This window comes from Macrobrachium rosenbergii, chromosome 42 (genome assembly GCF_040412425.1).
Source record: "Macrobrachium rosenbergii isolate ZJJX-2024 chromosome 42, ASM4041242v1, whole genome shotgun sequence".
Taxonomy (NCBI): Eukaryota; Metazoa; Arthropoda; class Malacostraca; order Decapoda; family Palaemonidae; genus Macrobrachium; species Macrobrachium rosenbergii.
In genome coordinates this window covers 9417371-9444681 of record NC_089782.1, presented here as the reverse complement: position 1 = coordinate 9444681, position 27311 = coordinate 9417371, and the positions used below count along the sequence as shown (strand labels likewise).

Sequence of the window (27311 nt, the reverse complement as noted above, 5' to 3'; positions counted from 1 at the left end):
CAGAGTGCGTAGACACACCCCGATGGGTGGTGCAACACGGTGATGTTTGGGACGCTGTACCTGAGACTGTGTTGGGCTCCAGGGAGGGGGGGACGGGCTCACGGGGGCCGCGCGACCCAGGGGGCGGACCAGGACGGGGGAGCCGGGAGGCTAAAGGAGGACTGGTTACAGGTCTTGGGATACGGGAAGAGGATGAGGATGAGGAGGAGGCTTCGGTTGTTGGACAGAATTTTTGAACAGGTTCCCCAGTATCAAGATCCACCTCAACAGTGTGTGTGGTAACCACTGTACGACGGACAACTCTTGTCACATTACCATGCTCATCTCTTATTTCACTTTCTTCAATACTTGGGTCTGAAACAGAGAATCCATGTTCATGTGTCTGACGAGGATCTACTACTACTCTTTTTTGTGTTACTCGGCGGATGTGGACATTGCCTTCGCCATCAACAGTTTCATCTTGGGAGGAATGTTCCCCTGCATTAAATTCTCGAAGATATTTTTCAAGTTTCTTTTGTGCATCAGGTCCTGTAAAGCTTATTTGACGAGCTTCAGGTGGCAAAGTTACTACACGTGTAATTGTGTGGGAGTAACCTGGCTCATCTGATGCCTTTTTAACCTGTACTGCCGAGCCACTACTTGAATGCATATACTGAACATACTGCTCCCCTTCTGGGGGTAGTTCTCCTTCTGGAAGATAGAGAGAGGAGGTCATCATGTCTGGAAAATCTTCAGCAGAGGCAACTAAAGTATTTGAGCAACCACTAGTGAAAGAGCCTGACATTACAGAATCTGTATCATACTGATAAGCATGAGTTGCTTGGGACGAAGTTGGTTCTAAAGAATCTGTGCTACATTCCATTAAAGCATCTCTAGGAATAGGTCTTATCTGTTCACTACCTGAGCTTATATCAGCATCACGACCACTGGAATCATCTCTTCCTAAACTGTCAATGCTAGATGCCATTATATCACGCTTTCCAGGCTCTATTGAGTCTGTTGAAGCAGACATTGGGTCTTGGCGTTTTTGCCGACCCTCTAGCGAGTCAATACTGGTTGTCATAACATCCTGATGTACTGCAAATTCAATACTATCAGCACTGGCAGTCATAGGGTCAGTTTTTATAACAACTTTTTCTAAAGAGTCTTGGCTTGTTTCTCGTGGGACTTTATTTTTAGTTGAAGCTTCAATGCTATCTGTACTGACATTCATAACATCCTGTTTTGCAGAAGCAGCTGTGCCTGTTACACTTGTCTGATCTAAATCAAGTTCTGGCAACTGTGCCTCTTCTAAGGAATCTGCATCTCCCTCTTCACGTCCAACACTGGGAGTTCGATCTGCCTGACTACTACCAGTTCCATCCTCACCAGATACATCAACACTTACAATATCTCGTAACTGTACTCCCTCATACCCTGGTTTATTTTTATCAAATTTCTCTACATTAGTTTGTGCTTGGCGAATTATTTCATCTATTTCAAACATTCTGTGGTCATACTCCTCACCATCTACTGATCCCCTTCCAGGTTCAGATAATGTCTCACAACTTTCAGATTCTGAAACTTGACTTTCATGACCTTCTTCAATTTCTGATAGCATTGCCTCCTCTTCTTGAGCTTTCTTTTCAATAGCTTCTACAACTAAACATTCCTTTTCAAGCCTTTCAAATTCTTGAAGGGATGCAAATGATCCGACAGAGATGTCATCACCTTGTCCACTCTTACCATCTGGTCGTCTTCCATTTAGTGAATCTTGTGAACCAGAACTTGATCTTCTTGCAACTGCTTCAACAGCAACTGCCCTTTCAAGATTTTCAAATTCTTGGAGGGAATTCATTGAAATATCATCATGTTCACCACTACGAGTAAAAAATTTCCTTCCAGCTAAAACATCATACTCTGGTGTTGAAGATAAAGAAGAATTTTTAGTAATATGAGAAAAATCTCTGCGTTCTGCATCTTCCCTTTCTTCTTCAATATCTTCAAGAGGACCTGAGTAGACATGTTCCATAAAGCCTTGCGAATAGTCATACTGAGCAGCACTGCTTTCTTCAAACTGTAACTCTAGCCACCGTCTTTGCTCTTCAATGCTTGGGTCTGATTCAGAATCTTGAATGTCTTCAGTATCATTCTTTTTTTCACCATGACCAACCTCACTATCTAATTTTACTGCTTTTAACTGACTAGGAATGGGAATAGGAGATGTACTGACTCTTTTATCATCATCATCCTCATATTCTTCATCCTCTTCTTTAATTTGAGACATTTCCATCATACGCTCTTCATGCATAAATAGTGTTCTTTCAAACTCAGAAATATCATCTATGTCATCAGCTTCAATCATTTCAAAAGATCCAAATGAGGGAGCACCTATTTTGTCATCAAGGCAATATTCTCGTCCTTGTTCAGAATCAGTAGAGGAAGATTTTCTAGAGGCACAGGTTGATGCTGATTCCTGAGATCCTGGTGTAGCTGGAATTTCAGAACCCTTAGTATCTGCTTCAGCCAGTGCTCTGCATTCAGGAAAATCTTCTTCACGTTCAAGATCAGGGTAACAATATTGGCTTGGCATTGGCAATGTATGTTCAGTAATTGTTATATCTGGAACATCAATGCTCATGCCAGGCATAAGTGAACGAGCACCTTCTTCTCTTTCTTCATAAGTTGTAGAAAAAACAGCACTGAAACGTTTATCTACTTCAGTGAATTCTGCTTCTTCAGGAGACTGAACTATCATTTGTGTGGGACGGGATGAAGGTCTATAGCCAGGTTCTGGTGTTTTTGGTCTCACTATAGGTTCATCAATAATTAACATGCTACTCATCTCTGCTTCTGGTTGTTCCTCTAGAGAATACTGGAGCTCTGCTTCAGCCATGTCTGAATATTCACTCTCTCTCATCATTTGGCCATACTCTTGATCAGCTTCAGTTTCATAACATTCTTCGGTGATTAAAACTTTCTTTGGGCCCTCTGAAGGGCCAGCTACAGCTCCTGCAACCTCCAGTGCTGAAGGCATAATAGGGGATACAGCTGGCCGCGCACCTTGTACTTCCTCATCATCGTACTCAGGCACATAATCTACTTCAGTGGGTCCATTAGCGCGAAAAAACTGCTCACTTTCAGTTAAATCTGCTTCAGATCGAGTTTCAGAAGTAACCTGCGTGCACATAGAAGCTGTGTTCTGATCTGGTGTTGATGATGGCACAGATGTTGCTGTAATAGTAACGGAATGGAGAGCTTTATCTCCATCACCAGTTTCTGTTGTTAAGACACCACTATCTGTGCGAGATATGTGCCGCTCTAGCTCATGACCTTCTAAAGATGACATCATCTGTTCTGAAACACTTGATGCTGTCATATTGGAATCTGTTGTAGAACCCTGTAAACTTTTCTCCTGTTCTACAACTGTGGTCATGGATAATTCAGATAAAGTGCTTTCCTCTAGACTTGAAGCAACACTTTCAGCAACTGGCTGTTTCTTTTCATCAATCAGTGGCTTTGGTTCTGGATGAAAAGTCATTTCCATGGACCTCTTCATTTTTGATGTTGTATGTACTGAATCATCATAATCCTCATCTTTAGTTTCCTGTTCATATTCTGCATCATCTGATTCTAGGTCAAATGTGCCTGGTGCATCCTCAGATTTTGGTGTATCAGACTGAATTGTGAGTTGTGGTATGACAGGATGATGTGACTGAGCAGATTGTATCATCTCCTCTTCATATAGCTCTTGCTCAAGAAGATCCATATCCCTCTCTAGTTCTAAAGCTGAAGGTACTAAAGTCTCTGAGGCTTCACTACTCAATTCTATGCTAGCTAGATTTCCTGAGCTTTCAGAATCTATAGATTTCATTGAATCTCTTGAACTCATTGAACTAGCAGCTGTGCGATATTCTTGAGATGTAGTGGAATAATTAGAATATTGAGATGTATCTTGAGAAGTAAGTGCTGTATCATACTCTGAGGTACCAGTTGTAGTGCGGTCAGACATTAAGGCTTCTACATCTGATGAACATGGTCTACTTCCAGTGCGACTATCTGATGTACCTTCCGCTGCAGTAAAATAGTGACTTTCACCAGAACTAGAATATGCATCAAAATCTGTGCCAGAACGCCGATTAAATTCATCTATGTGAGTTTTTTTTTTCCTTAAAACTACTTCTTCTTGACTGCCAGATGATAATTTTTCTTCCTTCTTGTCAGAATCAATTTCTCTAACCTCTTTTATCACAGATGTTGTAACTTCAGATTTCATTTTCCCTTCAAAAGATCGAAAACTTTCTACAGTACTTGATTCTTCCATACTTTCAGTCATACTTGATTCCATGTGTACCTCCTTATGGGATTCACTGCTCTTTTGGTGATATACCCTTGTATCTTTTATTCCTTCAGCTGAAGATGGTCCTTCATCAAACACCTCCTCTTGTTTATCAGAAGTCATTTCTTCTTTAAACATTTTTTTTTTATCTTCATAATCCCTCCGAAATTCCCGTCTCAGCTCTTCATCATCCATCCATGAACCTTTTCGGGAGCCTGGCTTTGGACTTGGAGTTCTGCTGTGTTCTAAACTTCCTGGTGCTCCTTTTGTAAGTTCAGCAGCAGCCAGTGAAGCTTGTTTTACAGCTTCAGATTCTTGAGCTTTTTCAGTTACCTCCTTTACAAGCTGTCGAGCAGTTTCTTTAACTTCTGTCTTACTAATTTCTGTTAAGCCCTTTCCATCAAAATGACTAATTTCCCTTTCCTCTGGAATTTCTTCAATTGTATCTATACTTTTAGGTTTAGTTATATCTGTACCTTTAAGAGCATCTAGTGTTTTTGTAATCATCTGGTTTGCTTGATCATACTCACTAGATACATCATCTACACTATCATGGATAATCATTGAGCTTTCACTTTCATCTGCCTCTGATGGTTCTCGAGGGTAACGCTGATTATCTTCCTCTTCAGTCATTTGTCGCAAACGTTCCATTTGATGTTCAATTGGAGATAATTCTGCTCCACTTGATCGCAAGTCTTCATCAGTGATTTCCATACTTTGTTGATAGTCACTGCCTATAAGTTTTCTCTGTAGCATTTCTGCTTTTCTAGCTGTAACAGATTCAATAAGTCTCAACTGCTTTTCATCCATATCATCTCCTAATTGCTCTTGAATATACTTTTCAATTTTGCTGCTCGTTTCTTTTGTAAATGCAGCTTCTGCTTTCATTTTTGGAAGCCTTGCTAATTCTTCCTCAAATTCCTCTTCTGGCATGTATTCTGCTGGAAAATCCTTCACAGTCTGGGAGGGAGTTGCTAAAGGTGACCTTTTCACAGCCTCCTGCTTCACTTCCTCTACAATTTCAATAGCAAGTTTTCTGGCTTCCTCCTCACTTAATTTTGTTTTTTCAAAACCACTTGATTTTCTCCTAGCTTTATCAGAGGTGCTTTTACTATCTTGGGAGATGTCTTTTATAAGATGATGCTCATATGCTTGCTGTATAGGGATGTCCTGAACTGTTTCTGAGATAAAACTGTCAGATCTCTCTTGTGAAGCTTCCCAAATAACATCCTGAATGTTTTCTTCAGGAACTAAAATTGGACTTGCTAAGGACTGGGCAGCTCTGTGTGTCTGAAGTGAAACTGGGGCTCTTATATCTTTTGGAGTTATCACTTTATGCTCAGGACTTTGGTCTTCAGCAGATGATGATAGCTCTTGCGAAAATATTTCAGATTTCATTTGCTGTTCTACAAATGCTGCTGATTTTTCCTTAGCAGTTCTGGCTTTACTACTTTCTTTTTCTGAAGAGGTTTTTCCATGTTTCATGCCTGGTAAACCCTCAGATTCATCCTCAGAGTCTTTGGCATCTAACTGAGTTGTAAATGTGGTAATGGATGTTGTCTTAACTGTGGACCCATCAGCCATAACTGTTTCTTGAGTCTTTGTTTCCTTGATAATTCTTTGCTCTTGATCCCCATCTCTTGTGGTTGTGGTTTCTCTTACTATAGTTTCATGAGTGTCACCAAGTTGCCGTGTTTCTTCAGTTATATTAACTGTTACTTTATCAGTCCCTAGAACATCATCAGGTTCTTCATCTGATGTTTCCTCTGTTCTGGTCATGTCTTCCTCTGTAATTTCATCTCGTGAAGTATCTTGATCTTCTGACTTTGTATGTATTACTTCCTTTGCTTCTGATGAGCTTTCAACTTTTTCTTCTGATGTTGAAACAGTTTTTGAAAATGTTCCACTATGACTGTCTTTTCTCTCATGAATCATTTTTTCTATGCACTCTTTTTCCTTCTTTTCTTTTGATATATCAGTCTGAGTGATAGTTTTCCTATCACCTTTTGTTACATCAGATATTATTGTCTTATCTTTACTTTCCATTTTTTCTTCGTGTAACCGAGAAGATTCTGATGTTTCTGAATAATCAGTAACACCACTACTCTTTTCCATTTTTGACTCAACTCTGCTTTTAATATCTGTGACTGACTTCAGTTCTTCTTTTATTTCAGTTTTTTCTTTCCTTTTCTTCTCTTCCATTTCTCGGATTTTATGTTCTTTTTCTTCCTTTTTTTGCAGTAAACTGGAAGCAGACTCTTCTGATATTACAACAGTTTCATCATATTCTTTGGAAGATCGTTTCCATGATTGACTTTCTTCTATTTCCATTGACTGTCTTTTGATTTCCTTTTCAAATAGGGCTCTCTTGGAAGACACATCTTTAAATGCTATATCTTCAGGTGATTGTATGTCTTCTTTGTGGTCTTTGTCCCTGAAAACTTCAAACGGACTGACTGCACCTTCCCTTGTAGTTTCTTTTGGTAGATCAATTTTTTCTGTACCAACAAATCCTTTATTTTCATAAAAGGCTGGGTCTTCTCGATGAGCCACATAGTCCTCCTCAGAATCAAAACTTTCAGCAACAATGGAACTTTTCTCTGGCAACACTTGCCTCTCTATAACTGTCCCATCTGTACCTGTTGTATCAGTATCACTTTCTGTTTCACTTTTAAGAAGGTGGCTGCCTTTGGATTCAAAAGACTGTGATGTTACACTTTCCCAAAATTGCTTTCGTTCTGAATATGGTTTTATATTTTCACTGATGCCATCTGTTTCTTCAGCTATAGCTTCCTTTTCATCTCTCTTTTGGTCTTGTTTTGACTCTGGAGGAATTGTTCCAGTGTATATATTTGTTGCTTGAGATAAAGTACGTTCATGACGTCTTGCTGGTCTACTAGGTAGAGAAGTTGATGCTTCAAGGGGTCGATGTTGTTGCTCAGGTGCTGGAATTTTACTGGGTAGCTTTTGTTTGGTAAAGGACTGAGATTTAGAGCTTTGGGAAGGATGAGGGATCTGGGAGGGTGAAATGTGCGAGTGTCCGCCAGTTGTCTCTGCAGGTGGCTTCACCCCGCCCCCATACTCTTTACGCTCTGTAAACACCACTCCCACATCTAGAACAAGAGTTAGTAGCACACTATTAGTAAACGTCACACACTCTTGTTATGGCACAGGTCTCATTCATGCCACATGCTGCCAGGCAGGTCCGGCTACACGCAATCTCAGTGTGGTGGGGACTGGTGACCTTAAAATTTCACTCTCCCTGCCTCACTCTCACTCTTATATTCAACGTGCATATTATACAAAGTCTACACAACCAAAATTACTACTACTTACCAATTATCTTACAATTCTTTGTGTCTTGCTACAGTGACCTACACTGAACATGAAAAATGTTCATAGATGAGGAAATGGTGTTAACTGTACCCCCTTACCATGAGTAATAATACTAATGATACAAACACCTGGCATTTCTCAGAGCATATATATATATACTGTATATAAAAGAGTTCAATAGACCAATACCAGGTCACTAACAAACATTAAATCAATGCAAAAGACAACTAAGCTTGGTTTTAATTTTGAACAATAGGGGTATTTATGTCCCCGTGCATTTGTTAGGTAAAAACCACGCTAACTGATGACGTGAGCAAGTGGCATCCCTGGACCCAACACAAATTACTACACAAATAAAATTTACATGCCTTCATTTCTTATCTGAAAGAGATCAATGCATGTTAATGACCACAAAAATCCAACGAAGTTATGACACTACAAAATTAGTGTCAAACCAAACAAATGTGACTCAGCTCCTAGTTAGTATGCTAACACTATTCATCACTGCTACATCACCAAAATACCTGCTGAACCAAATTCTTTACTTTGGGATTGTTGATATCCATCAAAACCTGAGATTGCATCTTTTATTTTCGATTCATTGTCTGTAAGGGTAGGAGTTGTGGCTGGAATCTGAGTAGCTGAGGTAAATTGTCCTTCCTGTACAGCTTCATGCACAGCTGTTTCTAAAATTTCTGTAGCCAAAAGGTCAGCTTCAACAATAATTTTAGGATCAGCCTCTTTTGATTTCATGTACAGGTTCTCAAAGCTTGAACACATTTCAGGAGGTAAACTGGTTTTGGTAGAAAATGGATCTCCAAGTGAACTTGTTAATATCTGAGTTGCAGGAGTATCTTGATTCTCTACTGCTTTTAAATCTGCTTTGTCATATATATTTTCATAGCTTGAAGATGACTTGATGAGCTTCCTATGACTGAGCTTTGGAGCATGGTCTAAAATATCAGTATCACATTCTTCTAATTCATTACTAGCAGCCAAACTCTCAGGTGAAGTTAGATCTTGCAAGTCAGTGACATCCATTTGCAACTGACCTTGTCGGCCCATTTCTTCCAAGACTTCTTGCTGCTGTCTGAAATACTCTTGAGCCTCAGGAGAAGAACTCACAACATCTGGCTGCAGCAGGCACAGTGGAAAAGTAGTAGGGCGTGGACCAGTCCTACCTGTCCCACGACGGACCACAACTCCTTCAAAGTCATTTTGTGATTCAGTGCATTTATCAGTATTCTCTGTATCATTGAGAGAGAACAAGCATTCATCTTTCAGTGAATCTGTAGTGTGTAATTCCCGACTCTCTTGTTACCAGTCGGTCGTTGGGTTTCAGAGTTATTATCTACACCAGAATCTCTTTTAGCATCCAGTTGTAATTGTAAGAGATTCTCTTTCTCTGAAAGCTGGTCAGGTTCCACAGTTTCACCATGTAGATGAGATTTACTCATTGGTTCCAAAGGCACTAAAAAGACATCTTGTTGAAAATGCTCACTACCCTCAGCTGTGAAATAAGAATACCCATACCCTTTCAGCTTCAGTAAATATGCAGCTTATAAATAAAGAGTGCAACAGATGCTATAAATAAAATAATGTATATGTACAAGAAAAACTAATGTAAATAAAATAAACCAAAAAAATTACATATACATATATGAATGAATGGTTAGGATGAGAACCTGTCAGTATGATGAAATTTAGCTTATAAAAGAAACCACAAGCGAGTTCCATACCTGGTTCCCGTTGTGTGGCCTGTAAAGCATCGGGAGGTTTGGAGGGATAAACAACAGAAGAAGAAACAGGAAAAAGTGGCACATCGGGAGAAGATATTTGGGTTATTTTCTGTGAAACACCACCAATATCATCCGCACTTGGAGACAAACTAAGATGAGCAGCCAGTCTGTCAAATTCTTCCTCTAGGCTGTCACGATTAATGTCATCTGAATCCAGAAGATCTGATAGGCTCTGATCTTGTATATTAGAGTCTGATGGGCTCCCATCCTTTGGTGATTCAGCCTCTACCATATCAAATTCTGTCTTACTAGATGCACATTTTACTTCGGCATGGCTTCCTATTTCAGAACACCCCTGATCTGGTGAATGTAATTTAAGCATAATTTTAGACAAATTATCAGATACAGATGATATAGTAGCAACTATATCTTTAGTTTTATTGTAAAATTCTTCATTATTTTCATAAGCACTATTTTTCACAGCTTCCCTAATATCATCAATTGTGTTTTGAATTGTTTCAGCTTCTGATCTTGCAGTCTGGATATCTACTTTATGGTAATCTACTAGTTCTTGTAATTTTACAACTCTGCTATGAATTTCAGCTGTTTCTTGACACAAATAAGTAAAACTATCCTCTCCCATTAAATCTGATGGTAAGCATTCTTTGGGTAAATCCACTTTTCCATCAGTGCCTTCTTTGTCTTCCACAGACCCTAAATTTGATGCTGTAGCATCTCTTTCAGTATGTGAATCACGCATTTCCATGGGAGTTGTAATGTCTGTGTCCTCAGTCACTTCAGCTGAAAATATGCGATCACTTAGTTCCTGTCCTAAAACTGGTGAAGCTGGCAAATAATCATCATCTAAATCAGGAGCTTCATCTTCAGTTTTAGTATCTAGAATATCTTGCTCAAATCGCACACTGTCAGGAGAAAGTTCAGTACTTGTACGGTCAATTTCAGCATGATCTTCACTTGAATCCTCTGTAGGGGACACTGGTCCTATGGACATGAAAGTACTGCTAGTATTAAAAGTTACACTGGCTGCAGGTATATCATCAGTTCTGGTATATGGAGCAACACTTTCAGATTGCAGAGATGCTGCAGAGGGAGATGACACCATCTGGGAAGGAACTTCTGAGCTCTTAGTATGCCCTTTCTCTTGAAGTAAAGTGTCAGATAGCTTAGTAACAGAAGATGGAGAAATATCAAAGTTCTGGGGTTCTACAAGAGGAATTTCATGCAGATGAAAGGGTGTTTCCTGACTTGAGTGAATGGGCTGAGGCCAGTGAGTGAGGTCATTGGAGGAATCATCTTGGGAATAAATGTTGGTTGGATGGGGCAGGTCTGAAGAGAGATGGGTAGTTGGTAGTTTAAGGTCAACTGAGGTTAGGTTTTTGGAGGAAGAGGAAAGGGCAACACCCTCGCTGGTGTCCACCGTAGGGGGCATGGAGTATCTAGTCTGCACAACTGTTTCAGTATACATGCGGTCTACACTTTTTCCCTCCCACTCCATGCCTTGTGCTTCAGGACAACCATCATCAAGGCCACCGTCTGAAACACATGAGGGAAGAAGCTTTGTAGTGCCTGCAGATTAGAAGCATTATCAACACGTACAAGCCTTTCTTTTTTGTCTTGGCCTTCGTTTCATTATATCACAGCAAGGCTATTGGTGTGTAGCCACGCAATTAAATTATTAATTTGTTAGTCAAAATCATTCCTCTTTTTTAGTTGAGTTAACAATGCAAATCACACATAAAATTATTGCTAAGAAGCAGCACAAGTACTAGAGAGCAGCAAGCTAAAAGCCTGCCTTACCTCGCACTTGAGCCATGAGATCAAATTCATCTTGTGTGTGATGTGAGAAGGATGAACTAGTGGACGAATGCTGCTGTCGAACAAACCTGGGGCCTGAGGAATGCATATCTGGTGAACCTCTCTGAATTGTATATATCCTTTCACCTGATGGTGTTATTCTTTCACTCGGTGTTATTCTCCCACTTGGTGTTATCCTACCACTAGGTGTTAATCTTCCTCCTTCAGGTATTCCAGAATGTATAGCCCCAAAACCAGATAAACTTTTCTCTCCCGTTTCCACAAATTCTCGAATGCTCCTTATTTCTATAGACTCTTTGCCAACTTCAGTTGTTTTAACAAGAAGTTTGATTTCAGCTTTTATAGCTTTGGGTTCATCAGTGTCCTCAGCTTGTATCTCTTCATCTTCCCAGCGTGGAGAATCACGCATAAGCATAAGTTGTTCTTCACCTTCATCACTTGAAAGATGACTTCCCTCTAGACCTTCAGCAACAGCAGTAATACTTTCTAGAGTGGATGCCATTGAAGATGCTACATCTGCAACTCTTTTAGTTAAATCTCCTATATCAGTATGCTTGTCTATGACAGGTTTTTGGGTAAGTAAAGAAACCTGACTTTTTGAAGATTGCTGTGTAGATTGAGTTTCTCTTTGTATTTGTTTAGCTAGTAACTGATGAACTCCATACTGCTCCTGGTCTGGAACCTGTGGGACATTTACCTGGGCTTGAGTCTGTGGGGTTATACTAGATTGTACATCATATTTCTTTGGAATCAATTCTTCATATACTTTTGTTTCTATCACTGATGGCAGTCTGGTTTCTGAGCTAACAGTAATTTCTTTGTGAATATCCTTTTGAATTTGTGGAGTACTCTGAACTGATCCTTGACAATGTATTGTATTTTGAACTTGTGAAGACTGAAATTGTGTCTGATCTTGAGGCTGAGATTGAATAAGAACTGCTGAGCCAAATCCATGTGCTACTCCAAGTTCATGCACATGCCCTGGAAGTCCACTTTTAAGAAGCACTGGTGTTAAAGTCTTAACTTCAGTTTGCTCATAAGGAATAGACTGAGCCTGGACAATGACTGCTCCAGTATCAACTTTAGGAGTTACGGGAACAGAGGGATGCATTTGCATTTTACTATCAATTTGCTGGGAAGGTTTAAACTGTTGACTAGTTCCTTCCATACCAATTAATTGCTCAGCAGCATGGGCAGGTAACCAGGTTTGAGGAGCATTCTGCTCTACAGTTTGTGTCTTATCATCCTTGTGCACAGAAAATTTGTCTTCAACCTGGTCCTGGTATTGGGACTGATGGACTCCAAAATCATTCTTATGTGAATTAATAACCTGAGATTGGAGTTGAGATTGCTGTGGTGGTTGCTCCAGTTTTATACCAGCCTTTGAACACACACTTTGCTGCACCATGACTTGATCTTCTGGTACCTCAGAATCTCGTCCACCATCTTGACCGTGGATAAAACTCATCTCTTCAACTTCTGCTTTCTGGACTGTCACCAAGCTTTCCAGTACAGCCAAATCAGCTTCTCTTAGCTTACTCTTGTTGTGCTCTATGGGAGAGATAACCAAGTATGTGAGCTGCTATAGCGTCCAATAGCGGCAGTCATGCATATTAGCACAGCCACACAAGGTAAGGCACAGTGGGTTGTGCATGATGTGAATAAAAGGACATGGTGTTAGTGGTGAACAGGTAGAAGGGGTATGACCTGAAAATCTCTTATGTCTGTCCACCAAGTCATGCGGCGACGCCATGCCAATGCAACTTAGGCATAAGAAGAACAAAAAAAGAGAACTGTATTGTATTTTTATATATTCAGTAATGAAACTATTGAAATAAAAGAAATCCAACCAAATACTGTACTATGCAGTCAGTGGTAAGAGCAAGATATCTAGTAATTGCTCCTTAGGTGACCGTGACACAGGACATCCATGGAAAGGGACACAGCCAAAGGGTAAGGGAACATAGAAGGAACCAGGACATAGGATTACACAAATGGGAGTGGGGTAATGGGATAAGGTCTGACCTCAAGGTAATGGAAAAAAAAGAGCAGGAAATAGGTGAGTAAGATCCATGCATGAGTGAGGGAATTCTAGATACCTGAGCCTGCCTTGATGCCCGACGTTGGAAGGCCGGAAGAGGCTAGAAGGGAAATAGGACTAATGTTAGAGTCCTATAGTAAATTAGCCAATTTCATTGTCTAAACTCGCCTCATTTTATTTCAGTGGGGGAATATCCATGGCAATGGTAATTCTTAAATAATTTAAATGCTTCACAGATGAATACAGAAGTGAAAACAGTCACTACCAGTGGCAGACAGGAACTCTCTTGTGGATCTTTCAATCAATTCTGTGGTTACACAGCTACTCTAATACTACTACACAAGGAAAAAATTTGCTACCCAAAAATAACTATAAAAAATCAAACAAAAGTGCAAATACATTACATAAAAATAAGGAATGAAAATAAAAATTCTATCCATAGTATAAAAATTTATATACATATAGCAAAAAAAGATAACATACCTAATAAAAATTATCAATGTAATTCATATAGCATATATTTAATTATTATAGAGCATCAACAATAAACTGACAAAAAGCTGCTTGGAAAGAAAGACTGATTAGTTATAAAAGGCACATGGTACCTTCCATTCCTGAAAATATTCTGATGCTCAGAATGAATTCCAAGGATTATTCTGTATTCCTCCTTAGGTTCTGTACCAGTTTTATAATGTACTAAGTACTGTACTTTATAGAACTGTTGACATTAGCAATTATGATTTCAACATGTGTTCCATGCTAAAGTGATGATAACAGTGTTAGTCATGATGATATAGGATAATGTGTGTAATAACATTAAATCTGTCCTTACTTTAACAGGGTAGTTTGAAATTCCTATTAATGGTGTAACTCTTTTAAAGTGCAATCGAGTGGCAAAAGACCCTTATAACAAAATGGAGTTATGCCAAAGTAAAGCTGCTTTCCTGGCAAGGTAAGAATGAAAAAATCACACCTCATTACTCCTATAGTTATATTATAAACTAACAAGTGAGTTTACAGAAAACTTACAATAGGATCATTGTTTGCTTTCAAAATCTGGGATACCCATAATTAAGTAAGGAGCTTGGGAACTTATATTTATAACCAAAGTTCTTGAAAAACTGGGAAAATAAATCACTAAGTTATGTGCAGCTTCAAAAGTATCCACAATGTGTTCTTTTAACAAACTGATAATACAAGATACTGTATTTTGTACAATACTGTTTATTATACAATGAGAGATATTCATGATACTCATGCATAACAAAAAATGGTAATGACATAATAAAGGTCATGAGGAAGCTGATAATGTCTTATGAAAGAAAAAGAAATTGGTATTAATGATTAGTATTGAAGATAACAAAATATACTATTAATATGTGAAAAAGATATGGAGACAAATAATTATCTGAGATATGATACTGTAGAAAATGAGTTTTGATGTGTAATGGACATTACTATTGGTGTTGCTGTTATTATTATTATTATTATTATTATTATTATTATTATTATTATTATTATTATTATTATTATTATTATTCAGAGGATTAACCCTATTCATGTGGAACAAACCCAAAGGGACCACTGACTTGAAATTCAAGCTTCCAAAAAATATTAAGGTGTTCATTAGGAAGAGGAGGTGGTAAAGGGTAATACAGAAAAAAAGGAGATCTTGCTTATTAAAAAAAAAAATAAATTAATTACAAATTTGTGAAGTACAATCATTTGCTGTCTGTAAATTTTGCTTATTAAAAAAGAAAAAATAAATTAATTACAAATTTGTGAAGTACAATAATTTGCTGTCTGTAAATTTAATTCAATTAAATCACAGACAAAATGCATTAGGATGTGGTCATTATGGGAATTCCATGTGATATACAGAAAAATAATAATCCTAGCACTTATTGTCCCTGATGGTTATTGTAGAAAAAATTACCAGACCACTATGTCCAGAATGGCTAGAGAGCTGACAAAAAAGGATTACAAAAAATTAGCAGATTGTATGCTTTATATACCTTTTGATATTTTACATACTGAAAAAACAAAGTTGTACAAATTTTGCAGCTTGTTACTCTGCTGGAAATTTCCTTTGATTATCTGGTGAGTACTGATATTATTGATATAAATACTTGGTAACAGATTTATGAAATGCAGTCTAACTCACTGGATGTTTGCTTTGCAATGTTACTCATGAGCCTCAAAGAATATTCTCAATATGCATTTTATAAATGAGAAAACCTAAGTCTGCTCTCAAACACTGATGGTCTCATGTACAAAAGTTGGTCTAGCAAGTCTTTACCTTTATTCTATTTTTAGAGGAGTTCTATAGTATCCAAGTATTTCTCATTATGTTGAAATGGAAAGCAAGACGCATTGATATTATTTTGAGACTATGATAAGGACACTGCCTCCCTCAGAATCAGTGGCCTTTAGGCTCAAAGGAGTGGGGAAACAAAATGAATTCATTAAAGTATTGTGTTTAATTACTTGAAGTGTAATACAGAACTTGGGTAACCATGGACCAGGGAAAATTGGCCATCTACTTTGACTGGTGTTGTCTACGGGGTTTCTCTCCAGTCAGAGTTTCTGTTCAGCAGGTAGCCGACTTCCTTATTTTTCTCCGTAGAGAGAAATACCTTTCTGTGTCTGCCATCAAAGGCTACAGAGCTGCTTTGGGTATGGTCCTACGTTTGAAAGATGTAAACCTGTCTTCTTCGTGGGAAATCTCAATGCTGCTCAAAAGTTTTCAGCAGTCTTGTTCTCCTAGAGAACTTAAACCACCTAATTGGGACCTGACTCTGGTACTAAGCAGTCTCACTCGTGCTCCATATAAACCTTTTGATGGTCATCTGACAAGAACTTGACCCTCAAGACAGCCTTCTTACTGGCCTTGGCTTCATTAAAGAGAGTGGGTGAACTTCATGGTCTCTCTTTTAGTGATAAACACACGAGGGGTTGGGGGTTCGTAGCCCTCGAATTTGTCCTAGAATTCATAGCTAAGATTCAAAATCCCTCAGCTCATGATGACAGATTTGAGTCCTTCTCAATACCTTTCCCGGGAGATTTTGTTGATAAGGATCCAGATGAATTACTATTATGTCCTGTTAGAGCACTGCATAGTTACCTTAAAAGTACTTGTCACCTCAGACGCAGGTGTCGAAGACTTTTCATTAGTACAGGCTGGAACAAGTGAGTAGTGTCCAAGAATACCATCTCCTTTTGGCTCTGTGAGGTCACCACACATCTTATAGTTCTTCTTCAGCCTCTAATGCTGACACAGTGCATGCAAGAGCACATGATGTCAGGAGTTTGGGTTCCTCTTTGGCATTCAAAAAGAACTTTTTCCTCTTTCGCATTCTAAAAGAACTCTTTCCTTGGGTCTGGTGGTGGCTGCTCAACAAGTTGTGTAGCTCATCCAGTGCTCTTGGCAGGACAGTTTGTATCTTACCTAAGATGATGGTATGAAAGTGAGAATGAATGAGATGACTGGTCTCTTTTTCTTTTCTCTTTCTCCTTTTCTTCTGTACTGGCAGGCAGTAAGAAGATTAGTCCATCATGTGCTGGAACTGGTTAGATACAGGTGAGTGAGTAGTCATTCTGTTTGAGTACAGTATATGTTATTCATACACGAATTAAATACTCTCAGAAGCTACTCATTCCTCTCTCTAACAAGGGGAAAAAGGAACAATAATAAATGTAATTGGTGGCTAACTTAGATTTGTTGTCTGAACAGATGTAGCTCTTTAACTTCCGCTTATACAGTGTCTCTTCACATAGTGTACAGTATTACCCAGTACTGTAGTCTGGCTCTTTGACAAACTATTTCTCTAACAGATCAGAGGCTTATGTCTCCTTCCTTTGCCTTCCCTTAGCCAGGAAGTGAGATCAGGTGTGCCGAATTTCCAGTCGGTTCATGACTTGCTGTCCTCCCAACAAAAGTGAGTCTATCCTTACGTTAAGACGGTTCATGACTTGCTGTCCTCCCAACAAAAGTGAGTCTATCGTTATGTTAAGACCCAGGTTTGTTCAGCACATGAACAAATAACAGATTCTTAATTAATTTGTATTTTTCATAGCTAACAAACCTGCAGTCTTAACGTATACTGCCCACCTCTGCCTCCCCTAAATCTGGTACTTGGGCTGGAAGAAACTGAATGTGTCACAGCATCATGGGTGAGAGGAGGTCGGCGGATGCCTCTTCTCTCATCCTATTGGCCAAACCATGTTGCCACCAATTCCTTGTTCTACAGTTTTATATGATTTTTACTGGTTTCCAGCTGACGCTAGGAGAATTTATCATACATTAAGACCACAGGTTTGTTAGCTTTGAAAAATACAAGTTAATTAAAAATTTGTCATATTTCAAGCCTTCAGATGAATGTTATGTTCCTGGATATATTTCATGAAGTTTTATAGCTGATACTATCTCTGTTGGCTGGGAATAGTTCAAAAGCTCCACACTCTCTTAAATCCTTTCAATTCGTGGAAACAATTAGGCAAGGGCCTGTCCTGGCACAAGCCAGCTTAATCTAAACCAACCAACCTACCATTGTTTTAATGTGGCTGTGCAGACTGATTTTGCAGTGCAGTGGCAAAGCTGTTTTTCTAGTCAATTTATTTCACATTATCACAATGGCAGTACACTGCACTATACTGTGCAATGAACATGAAACTTTTGAACATTAGTTTCTGAATTGCTGAAGAGACAGCATGCATACCCTGGTTGACCAACAGTATGGACTGTACCTGTACTGTGAGATTTGGCTTAAATGCCAAATAATGGGGCAGATAGGGCTTCCAGCACAGCACTTAATTTTATTTATTTAAATATCTGTCACTTTCTTGTTAAAACCTGTGGTCACATTGAACTCCTTAAAAAAAAACATTAATTTTTCTATTCGACCATGTTTTAACAATATGGACCTGTCATGCAGTGAATGCTCTGACCCTCTCGTCACAAAAAGTACACATTCTGATGAAATGTGCCCTCTGGCAGATATAAGAGTATGGTAAAGTGCAGTCACCTCTAACATGGTTTTCAGTCATTATCACTGTTGTTGTAGCATATGTACTGCATTCAGATTCCCTAGCCTGTTTCTATGAGGTCATTACACCGCCTAACAAGAAGTCTATAAATAAGGCAGCGTCTGCCAAATACTGCCTTGTAGTTTAAGAAAACTGATATTTTATTCCAAATTAACAGTAAACAGAAGAACTAGTTTAAAATAAGAAAGAGTCATCAAATTGGACAATTAAAGCAGACCATGAGAACAACAACGAGGTAGTGAGGCTAGGTAATTTATATAGTAGTAATATATGAACTTGTGTTTACTGGGTCAAACCCTCTTATTAAAAAAAAAAATGAAATCTTCAGTTGCTTACAGCAAGTCCTACATGCCAACAGATATGACAACTACAAGGTCTAAAGCATAGGAAGTATGTGAAAGCAGCAGAAGTAATAGGAAAAAGATAGTCCTATGCCTTTCAATGCCAGTAAGAGTTGGTGATTTAACTTCAGCTAATGAAAGCACTTACAGGATGCGAGGTTTCATGGTAAGACAGATTTTGCTGGCTATGATGCAGCAGCAGAGGCCTATCCAGCAAAGTTCATAGAAAAAATAATTGGGAAAGAGGGGATGAGACGTGACCATATCTTTAATATGGATGAGAATACACCTTCCAAAGATCATATAACACTTATGATGTGCACGAATGGAACCAGGGATTGCAACGTCTAGCCTTTGATATTTTATAAGGTAGCTTATCCTTGAACCCTAAGAAACAAAAAATAAAAAAAGGGGTTGTCTGGAGCTTGAATTACTGTACAAAGCTTGCGTTGCTACCACAAGAACAGCCTGTTTTCACTATGCTTATTAAGACAGCAGTTTTTGAGTGGAAGGTCCTGGCCTTTCATGTCAATCTAACAATTGCCATCCAACATTTCTGAAGGGCCATTATCCTGCTTTATCCACTGCATCTCTTTTTCAAATATGAGATGATCCAGCCAAGACCATCTCCATCATAGCAACCAAGACATCTTCACCACAGCCCTGGCCACCTTTTTCTCCACCCATGTCATAACTATATCTGCTGCCTCATCACCATTTTCATAGGCTGCTGTTTCACCTTCACTACCACCATCCCCATCTGCTGCCTCATCACCATCTTCACAGGCTGCTGTGTCACCTTCACTACCACCATCCCCATCTGCTGCCTCACCACCACCATCCCCATCTGCCACCCCACCATCTGCAGCACTTTCACCATATGCTAATGCACCACCAGCCTTACCATCTAATGATTCACCACCATCTTCAAGAGATACAGACTCTAGCCCTTAAGTCTCTCTAATGATAGTCAATTTTTAAAGTTGCCTAGGGCACTATATTATTATAACTTTTTATGATGTACAAGCAATTGTACAGTGTTTTCTGCAACTTATTTTAATGGCAATGGTCAAAGGAAATACACTATCAACATTTTACATCGCTGATGAAAGTGGGATTTTATTTTGGGAAGAGGAAGTTTCAAATTTTCTAATAACCTAGTGATGCTAGAATTGTATGACCTGTATACTGGGTTATCATTAAAAGTGAATCTTAGGAAGGAAACAAATTATAATACTGTAGAGGATTAGTGTGCAAATTTTCTTAATGTTTTACACTGTCTTGTAGCATTCAGCAGGAATACTACACAGTGCTGTCACTCGTTCAAATGTTCTGCATTATGGCTGGAAATCATAGCAAAGGCTGTGAATACAGCATTTGAATTTTTTCAGATCAGCCTTTTATCTCACCTATCATTACTACAATATAATAGAGCTTCAAAGGCATCATCATCATCAAAAAAAGAAAAGTACAGTACTGTATTTAACAGTTCATACAGTACAGTTTCCTATTATAAAAATTAACATACTTATGCTGGAGTTGTACATTCAGCCACAGCACTGGACTTCCTAGCTGAAGGATAGTATATTACTTTTCTGCCATTATTCCCTTTTTTGGTTTTTCTAATAGTCTTAACTAGTGGTGTATTACATCATTGCTTGCTTTTATATCAATTATAGCCAATTTTTAGAAAAAAAAATTTAATTCTGGATGACTCTTTTAGGTATATTATAATAATGTACTTCTTACAGTACCTAACATGGTTTTTCTAGAACTGTAGCCTAATGTCCCCTTTACCCATGTTAGTAATGATTACATGGTACCTACTTGCCAGTCACCATTAAAAAGCTGTGGGTGAAATGTGTTTGGTCAAATGCATATTTAAGAGTTTGCTATTATTAGTATCATTATTTAATAGGTGAAACCTATTCATATGGAACAAGCCCACATGGGTCATTGGCTTGAAATTCAAGCTTCCAAAGAATATGGTGATCTTTTGGAAGAAGTACGAGGAAGTAAAGGGGAATACAGAAAAAGATTCCACTTATTAAAAAAGAAAAGAAAATTAATAAATAAATAAATAGATACAGATGTATTAAAATGCAAGAAGAATAGTAATAGGGTAGTAATGCATTGCATTTTCGCTTGAACTTTTGAAGTTCCAATTGCACGACATCCTCTGGGAGGCAGTTCCAAAGTCCAACAGTGTGTGGAATAAAGGACCTCTGGAACTAAGAAATTCAACAGCGAGGCACGTTTACTGCATATTAGTGCTGCTGTTCAGCAAATCTGGTTGCTCTCAGCAGATAAAGGGGATCAGGGATCAATTGTGAAAGTGAAAGATCTCTGTTAAATACAAGTTATGAAAAAGTGACAAAATGAAAAAGTGACAAACAAAAAACCATCCATTGATGGTCCAAGTCACAACTACTACTATTAAGAAACAGAAATCTACCGCCACGAACCATTTATCTAAAAAGACAAATCTCTGGCAGAAGCAGACATCCACACTGGAGAACAGTATTCCAATAAAGGAAGTACAAATGACCTAAAACAGGTTGCACTGATTTTATCACTATTATAAATATAAGAGGCCTTACGAACAATATACAACTTTCGTGTGGCATTTGCTGAAACTTTCATTAGATGTTTCTCAAAAGTTACGTGTGAGTCAAAAGTTACACCCAGAATAGATAAACCTTCAGACTCAATTAGCAAAGTTCCATTTCCACCCGCTTCTTAGCCACGTAAAATAAGTGTAAGGAAGTGGTCTGGAAAGGATGAGGTGGGAAATCTGTATGAGATCTGCTACTCAATACATAGAGTTTTCATTTCACTGGAGTTCAGCCTCATACCCCACTGACTAAACCACTCCCTGATCCGGTCCATGACCCAATTGAGGATGAGGGCAGCTTCATTTCTCATGAGTGAAGACTACTACACCCAGTAGTGCTGCATCATTGGCATATTGAATAATTTTCCAGACCAACAACCATATCACTTGTATAAACTAAAAATAACAAGTGGACCAAGAACACTGCCCTGTGGAACTCCAGACACAATAGGTCTTGGTTCACTAAAGATCCTGTCTGCAGCAACTCACTGCTGCCTACCTGTAAGGAAATCTTGAAGTACTGTAATCCTAAAACATATCCACCCACCCCAGATTCTTAAGTTTATAAATAAGTGCCTTGTGATTTACTAAATTGAAAGCAACATTAAAATCCACTTTCCTACTGTAGGTTTTATAGCCTCCAGTTTATGGTTTATTGTTAAATTTTTCCACATTTACTGCCATTGATAAAAGGTATACTTGTGAACTTTTTTCTTTAAAATCACTGAAAGGGGTACATGTTTTGGATGGACATACGTTTAATTGTGCATCTTGATATGCTGTGTCATACTTTTTATTATCCTCATTGCCTACATGTACTTGCATCCAATTAAATCTTCCTTTCATGTGTCTTTTGCATGCTGGAAGGCCAGACAGTTCTCCACTTCTGTACCATGGTAACAGTAGTAATGACATAACTTCTCACAGGCTGGATATGTAAAGTCCCCGCTCAGCGCGTTATCTATAGTGAACATCTTGTTTTCTGTGGTGCCTTCACATTGACCTAGGGTCAACCAGAACATATGTTTATCACAATAATTGTAAATTGAATATTTATTGCCTTTCCAAATGATCATGCTTTATGTACATGTAACGAAGTATTTATGTTATGTGCCAGACATTATTGATCACTATGTTTTCTGTATGAACCTGTCCTGTTTTTGTAGAGAATTAGTTTGACCTCAGGTCACCTGTAAATCTTTGTACCCGTGGTCTCTGCGAAGTACGCAGATGTCCACACCCGCTTTATAAGCAGCTCGCTTCATCAGTAAACTAGCAATACTTGTCTTCCAGCTCATTATTTCACACCTCTCTCACAGTGGTGACCCCGAGTGGTTCCCAGAAGCCATTAATGGACCCAAACGGCGACTAAGTCTTGGCCCAATGAACCTTACCCACGCCCCTAACGGACTAACTACAGCGCTCTAACAAAGCGTTCGGATGTTTACTGACCCTCATCGGCAGGTCGCCTGTTTCATTAGTGGACCCACACGGCACGCTCCCCCAGCGTGTATTGGCGCGAGTATTCCCTCACACTCCAAGTGAGAGCGCGAAATGAGCATGGACACGGACATTCCCAACCACGCACAAATTACCGCGAACCTCTCGGAGGCAGACACCTCCCTCCCGCAACCCCCTCCCGTGCCCACCTCCACGCCGGTACCTGCACCCCACACGATGACCCCCCTGACGGACCAACCAAAGACGGCCCTTAACATAAGGCTGCCGCCACTTACCAGGGAAAATGCAGCGTCCTGGTTCTACAGGGTCGAGGGGCAGTTCAGGGTAGCAGGCCTAACGGAAGAGGTGTTGAAGGCGGACATCGCCATCAATGCCCTCCCGGAGGAAATATACAGGTAGTTCGCCCCGTGGTTGGTGACGACGTCGGGCCCCGCCACCTTCCAAGAACTAAAATTCACTCTCGTCGAGACCTGCTCCCTGCTGGTCTCCGAGAGAGCTGCCCGTGCCCTCGACCTTGCCCTCAACCCCCAGCAGGAGGGAAACCTTTTGGAAATGTGGCATGCCCTCTAGGACCTCCTCCTCCTCCTCCCCAAGACTGACAGCACAGCAGGCGCAAAGAAATCAGCCTGTCGAGGGAGACCTTCCTGCAGCAGCTATTGCCGGAGGTCTGTGGGCAGATCACAGACGCATATACCCTGCCGGTCAAGACCTAATCAGGGTGGCGCAGCAGCTGACAGATTCCATGAAGGCGGCCAAGTGGGCAACCACACCCATACTCTCTGCCAACTGCCTCCTGCTGGAGGACCCCACCACGGAGCCCATCAGCGTCGTCGAGCAGAAAAGGCCGTCCCACCAGCAGAAGAGGGAGGGGCCGGGGCTTTGCTATTACCACTGGATGTTCAGGAGAGCTGCTCAGAGATGCAAAGCCCCCTGCCCTTTCTTCCCTTCAAAAAACGGAGGAGGCAGCAGCCAACCGCACGGGCTGCCATGGCAGCAGCAGCAGAAACACCCAGGGACCCCTTACCATTAGGTTTCTACGTCCGGGACACCATCTCCGACAGGATGATGTTGGTCGACACTGGAGCCATGCGTTCAGTGTTTCCGCCTTCAGGAGATGACCGCAGATGGCCGCCGGACCTGACTGCCGCAAACTGGTCCCCCATCCTCTCCTACGGCACCAAGCTCCTGTTGATCTCCATCCTTGGCTGGAGGTACAGCTGGGAATTCATCATCGCGGACGTCAGGACCCCACTCCTAGGGGCGGACTTCCTCGCCCACTTCGGACTGGCAGTCAACGTCGGCCGCAAACGCCTGCTGGACACCGAGTCCTGCCAGTCCCTGCCCTTGTCGCTGGGCCCCAGGGAGCCCACAATCTGTTCCGTCGCGCCCCACCAGTACGGTTCCCTCCTGAAGGAGTTCCTGGAGGTCTTCAAACCCGAGCTCCGCCAGATGCCTGGGACTCCTGCCAAACACAAGACTTACCACTACATTAAGACGGCCCCCAACACCCACGCAAAGTTCCGACAGCTTCCTCTGCAGTGCCTTCAGGAGGCCAAAAAGGCCTTTGCTGAGATGGAGAGGATGGGCATATGCAGGAAGGCTCCCAGCTCGTGGGCCTTCCCCCTTCACATGGTGCAGAAAGCAGACGGCACCAGGAGCCCCTGCGGCGACTACAGGCGGCTGAACCTTGCAACAGAGCCTGACCACTACCCCCTGCCAAACATGCAGGACCTGACGGCCTCTTTCCATGGGGCCAAAATATTCTCCAAAATGGATCTTTTAAAGTCGTATTTTCAGGTACCAGTAGTGCCGGAGGACATCCCCAAAACTGCCATTGTCACGCCCTTTGGGTCCGATGTCTTTGCCTTCTCTACCTTCGGCCTGAGGAATGCAGGCGTGACCTTCCAGAGGTTGATGGACAGCATCTTGGGGGACCTGGACTTCTGCATCTGCTATGTTGATGATATCCTAATCTTTTCCAGATCTGGGGAGGAACACCTGCGACACATCCGGAAGGTCCTGCAGCACCTGCAGGAAAGTGGCCTCGTCGTCAGGTTCGACAAGTGCACCTTCAGTGTTGAGAAGGTGGAATTCCTGGGCCACAAGATATCCCCCGAGAGCGTCCGCCCAATGTCATCGAAGGTTGAAGCCGTCGAGAAGTTCCCCACCCCTACCTCCATCAGGGCTATACAAGAATTCCTCGGGATGGTCAACTACTACAGAAGATTCATCCCGGGGATTACTTACACCATGGCCCCCCCTGACAGAGGTCCTCTAGGGACGTCCGAAGACCTTAGTGTGGGGCCCCAACCAGCAGAAGGCCTTCCTCCTGACGAAGGCCGCCCTCGCCAAAAGCAACATCTTTGGCCCACCAGAACCCCAACGCTCCCCTCCAGCTGACGATGGATGCCAGCAACGCCACCTGCAGAGCTGTCCTGGAACAAGTCATCAGGGGGACCCCTCAGCCCACTGGCTTCTTCAGCAGGAGGCTAAGCCCCACTGAGTCCCGCTACAGCACCTTCGACCGGGAACTCTTTGCAGCATACCAGGCGGTACGGTACTTCAAGTTCCTCCTGGAGGGAATGCCCTTCACAATTTGGACCGACCACCAGCTGCTGGTCCACGCCTTCACAGAGTCAAGGGACACATGGTCCTCTAGGCAGCACCTCTCGGCCATCGCGGAGTTTACCTGCACCATCAAATACCTCCCCGGCAGGAAGAACCTGGTAGCTGATGCTCTCTCGAGGATCGAGATCGACTCAGTACAGCTCAGGATCAACTACGAGGACCTCGCCCGCGAACAGGCTGCTGCCCGAGACCCCAGCCTACCGTACAGCCGTCAAGTCGCTGAAATGGAAGGGCGTGCCCTTCAGCTCAGGAGGATTAACATTACTGAGCGACATTAGCACTGGACGCCCCCGCCCCCTGGTGCCCGCCTCCAGACGTCAGCTGGTTTTCAACGTCATCCACAGCCTATCCCACCCCTCCAGAAGGACAACAGCCAGGCTGCTGACAGAGAAGTTCGTCTGGCACAGCATACAGAAGGATGCGATGGCCTGGGCAAGGCAGTGTATGCAGTGTCAGGCCAGCAAAGTAGTACGGCACACCAAATCTGGAGTGGGCAAGTTCCCCCAGCCAAAGAGACACTTCAGGCACAACCACATCGACGTGGTGGGTCCTCTTCCCCCATCAGGAGCAGCCAGATACCTTCTGACAGTCGTCGACTGCTCCACCAGGTGGCCTGAAGCTACGCCCATGGAAGAAGCCACCTCCAGTGCGTGCATGGAAGCCCTCCTCTCCAGCCGGTTCGGCGTCCCAGACCAAACAACAACAGACAGAGGACCCACTTTCCTGTCCGAGCTGTGGACCACCCTGGCACGCCTGATGGGGACCACTCACCACAGCACCACCACCTACAACCCCGCAGCCAACGGAATGGTGGAAAGGTTCCACAGGTCTCTGAAGGCGTCCCTCATGGCTCGTTGCTCCTCCGAGAATTGGAAATAGCAGCTGCCTTGGGTCCTCCTCGGGTTAAGAACTGCCCCCAGAGCCAACGGCGACCCCTCCTCAGCAGAAAAAGTCTACGGGGAGACCCTGGTAGTCCCGGGGGAACTCGTCACAGAGGACAGGGACGACATAGGGACGCAGAGGCTCCGTGACAAGGTCGGAAAATTTCCCCTTGCCAAAGGTCATTCACCGACAGGACGTCCCCTTTCATGCCCCCCGGGCTATCCTCCGCCACCCATGTCTTCGTCAGGAACGATGCCGTGCGCCCACCCTAAACTAGACCCTACAGAAGACCTTTCCTTGTACTGGAAAGGAACAAGAAGGCATTCTGAGTAGCCATCCATGGGTGGGAAGACTGAATATCTATAGATCGTCTCAAACCCGCATTCCTGGAGAAGGACGTCGGAGGTGGACCCCAAAGCCTCCCGCAGGACGTGGCACCCCCTCGGACAGCCTCAAGCGCAGGAAGGAGGCATGGACGTCCCCAGAAAACCCAGAAACCAGACAAGAAGGCATCCCAACAAACCGCTCCAGAGGGCGCTGAGGAAGGCAACCACCCTCTCCAGTTGACATTGAGGCAGCGAGGCCCCCTTCGTCGCCCCAGCAGATACCTGCTTTGATCAGACGTTACCTCTGTCTTGCGGGTGGGGGGGGAGTATTGTAAAGTCCCCGCTCAACACATTCTCTATAGTGAACATCCCGTTTTCTGCAGTGCCTTCACATCGACCTAGGGTCGACCAAAACATATGTTTATCACCATAATTGTAAATTGTATATTTATTGCCTTTCCAAATGATCATGCTTTATGTACATGTAACGAAGTATTTATGTTATGCGTCAGACATTGTTGATCGCTATATTTTCTGTATGAACCTGTCTTGTTTTTGTATAGAATTAGTTTGACCTCAGGTCACCTGTAAATCTTTGTACCTGCAGTCTCTGCGAAGTACGCAGAGGTCCGCACGCCGCTTCATCAATAAACTAGCAGTACTTGTCTTCCTGCTCATTATTTCGCACCTCTCTCACAGATATTTTACTATGAAGAGAAAATTTTTCATAGTACTTAGTAGTA

The 27311-nt window shown here is 41.7% G+C and overlaps 1 protein-coding gene across 50 annotated transcripts in view; it reads right to left on the bottom strand.

Moving 5' to 3' along the window:
• LOC136827934 (ankyrin-2-like) overlaps positions 1–27311 on the bottom strand; it is a 790256-nt gene that overhangs the window by 18107 nt on the left and 744838 nt on the right. For 47 of the 50 annotated variants that reach the window (XM_067085443.1, XM_067085409.1, XM_067085415.1 and 44 more), the window contains 2 exons: positions 13329–13370; positions 61–7431 (listed from right to left, as the gene is read on the bottom strand). In XM_067085443.1, the coding sequence (XP_066941544.1) occupies positions 61–7431; positions 13329–13370 (7413 nt within the window). Of the gene's footprint in view, positions 1–60; positions 7432–9393; positions 10948–11211; positions 12781–13328; positions 13371–27311 lie in introns of all 50 variants that reach the window. The other 3 variants (XM_067085403.1, XM_067085414.1, XM_067085453.1) reach the window with 2 other exon arrangements.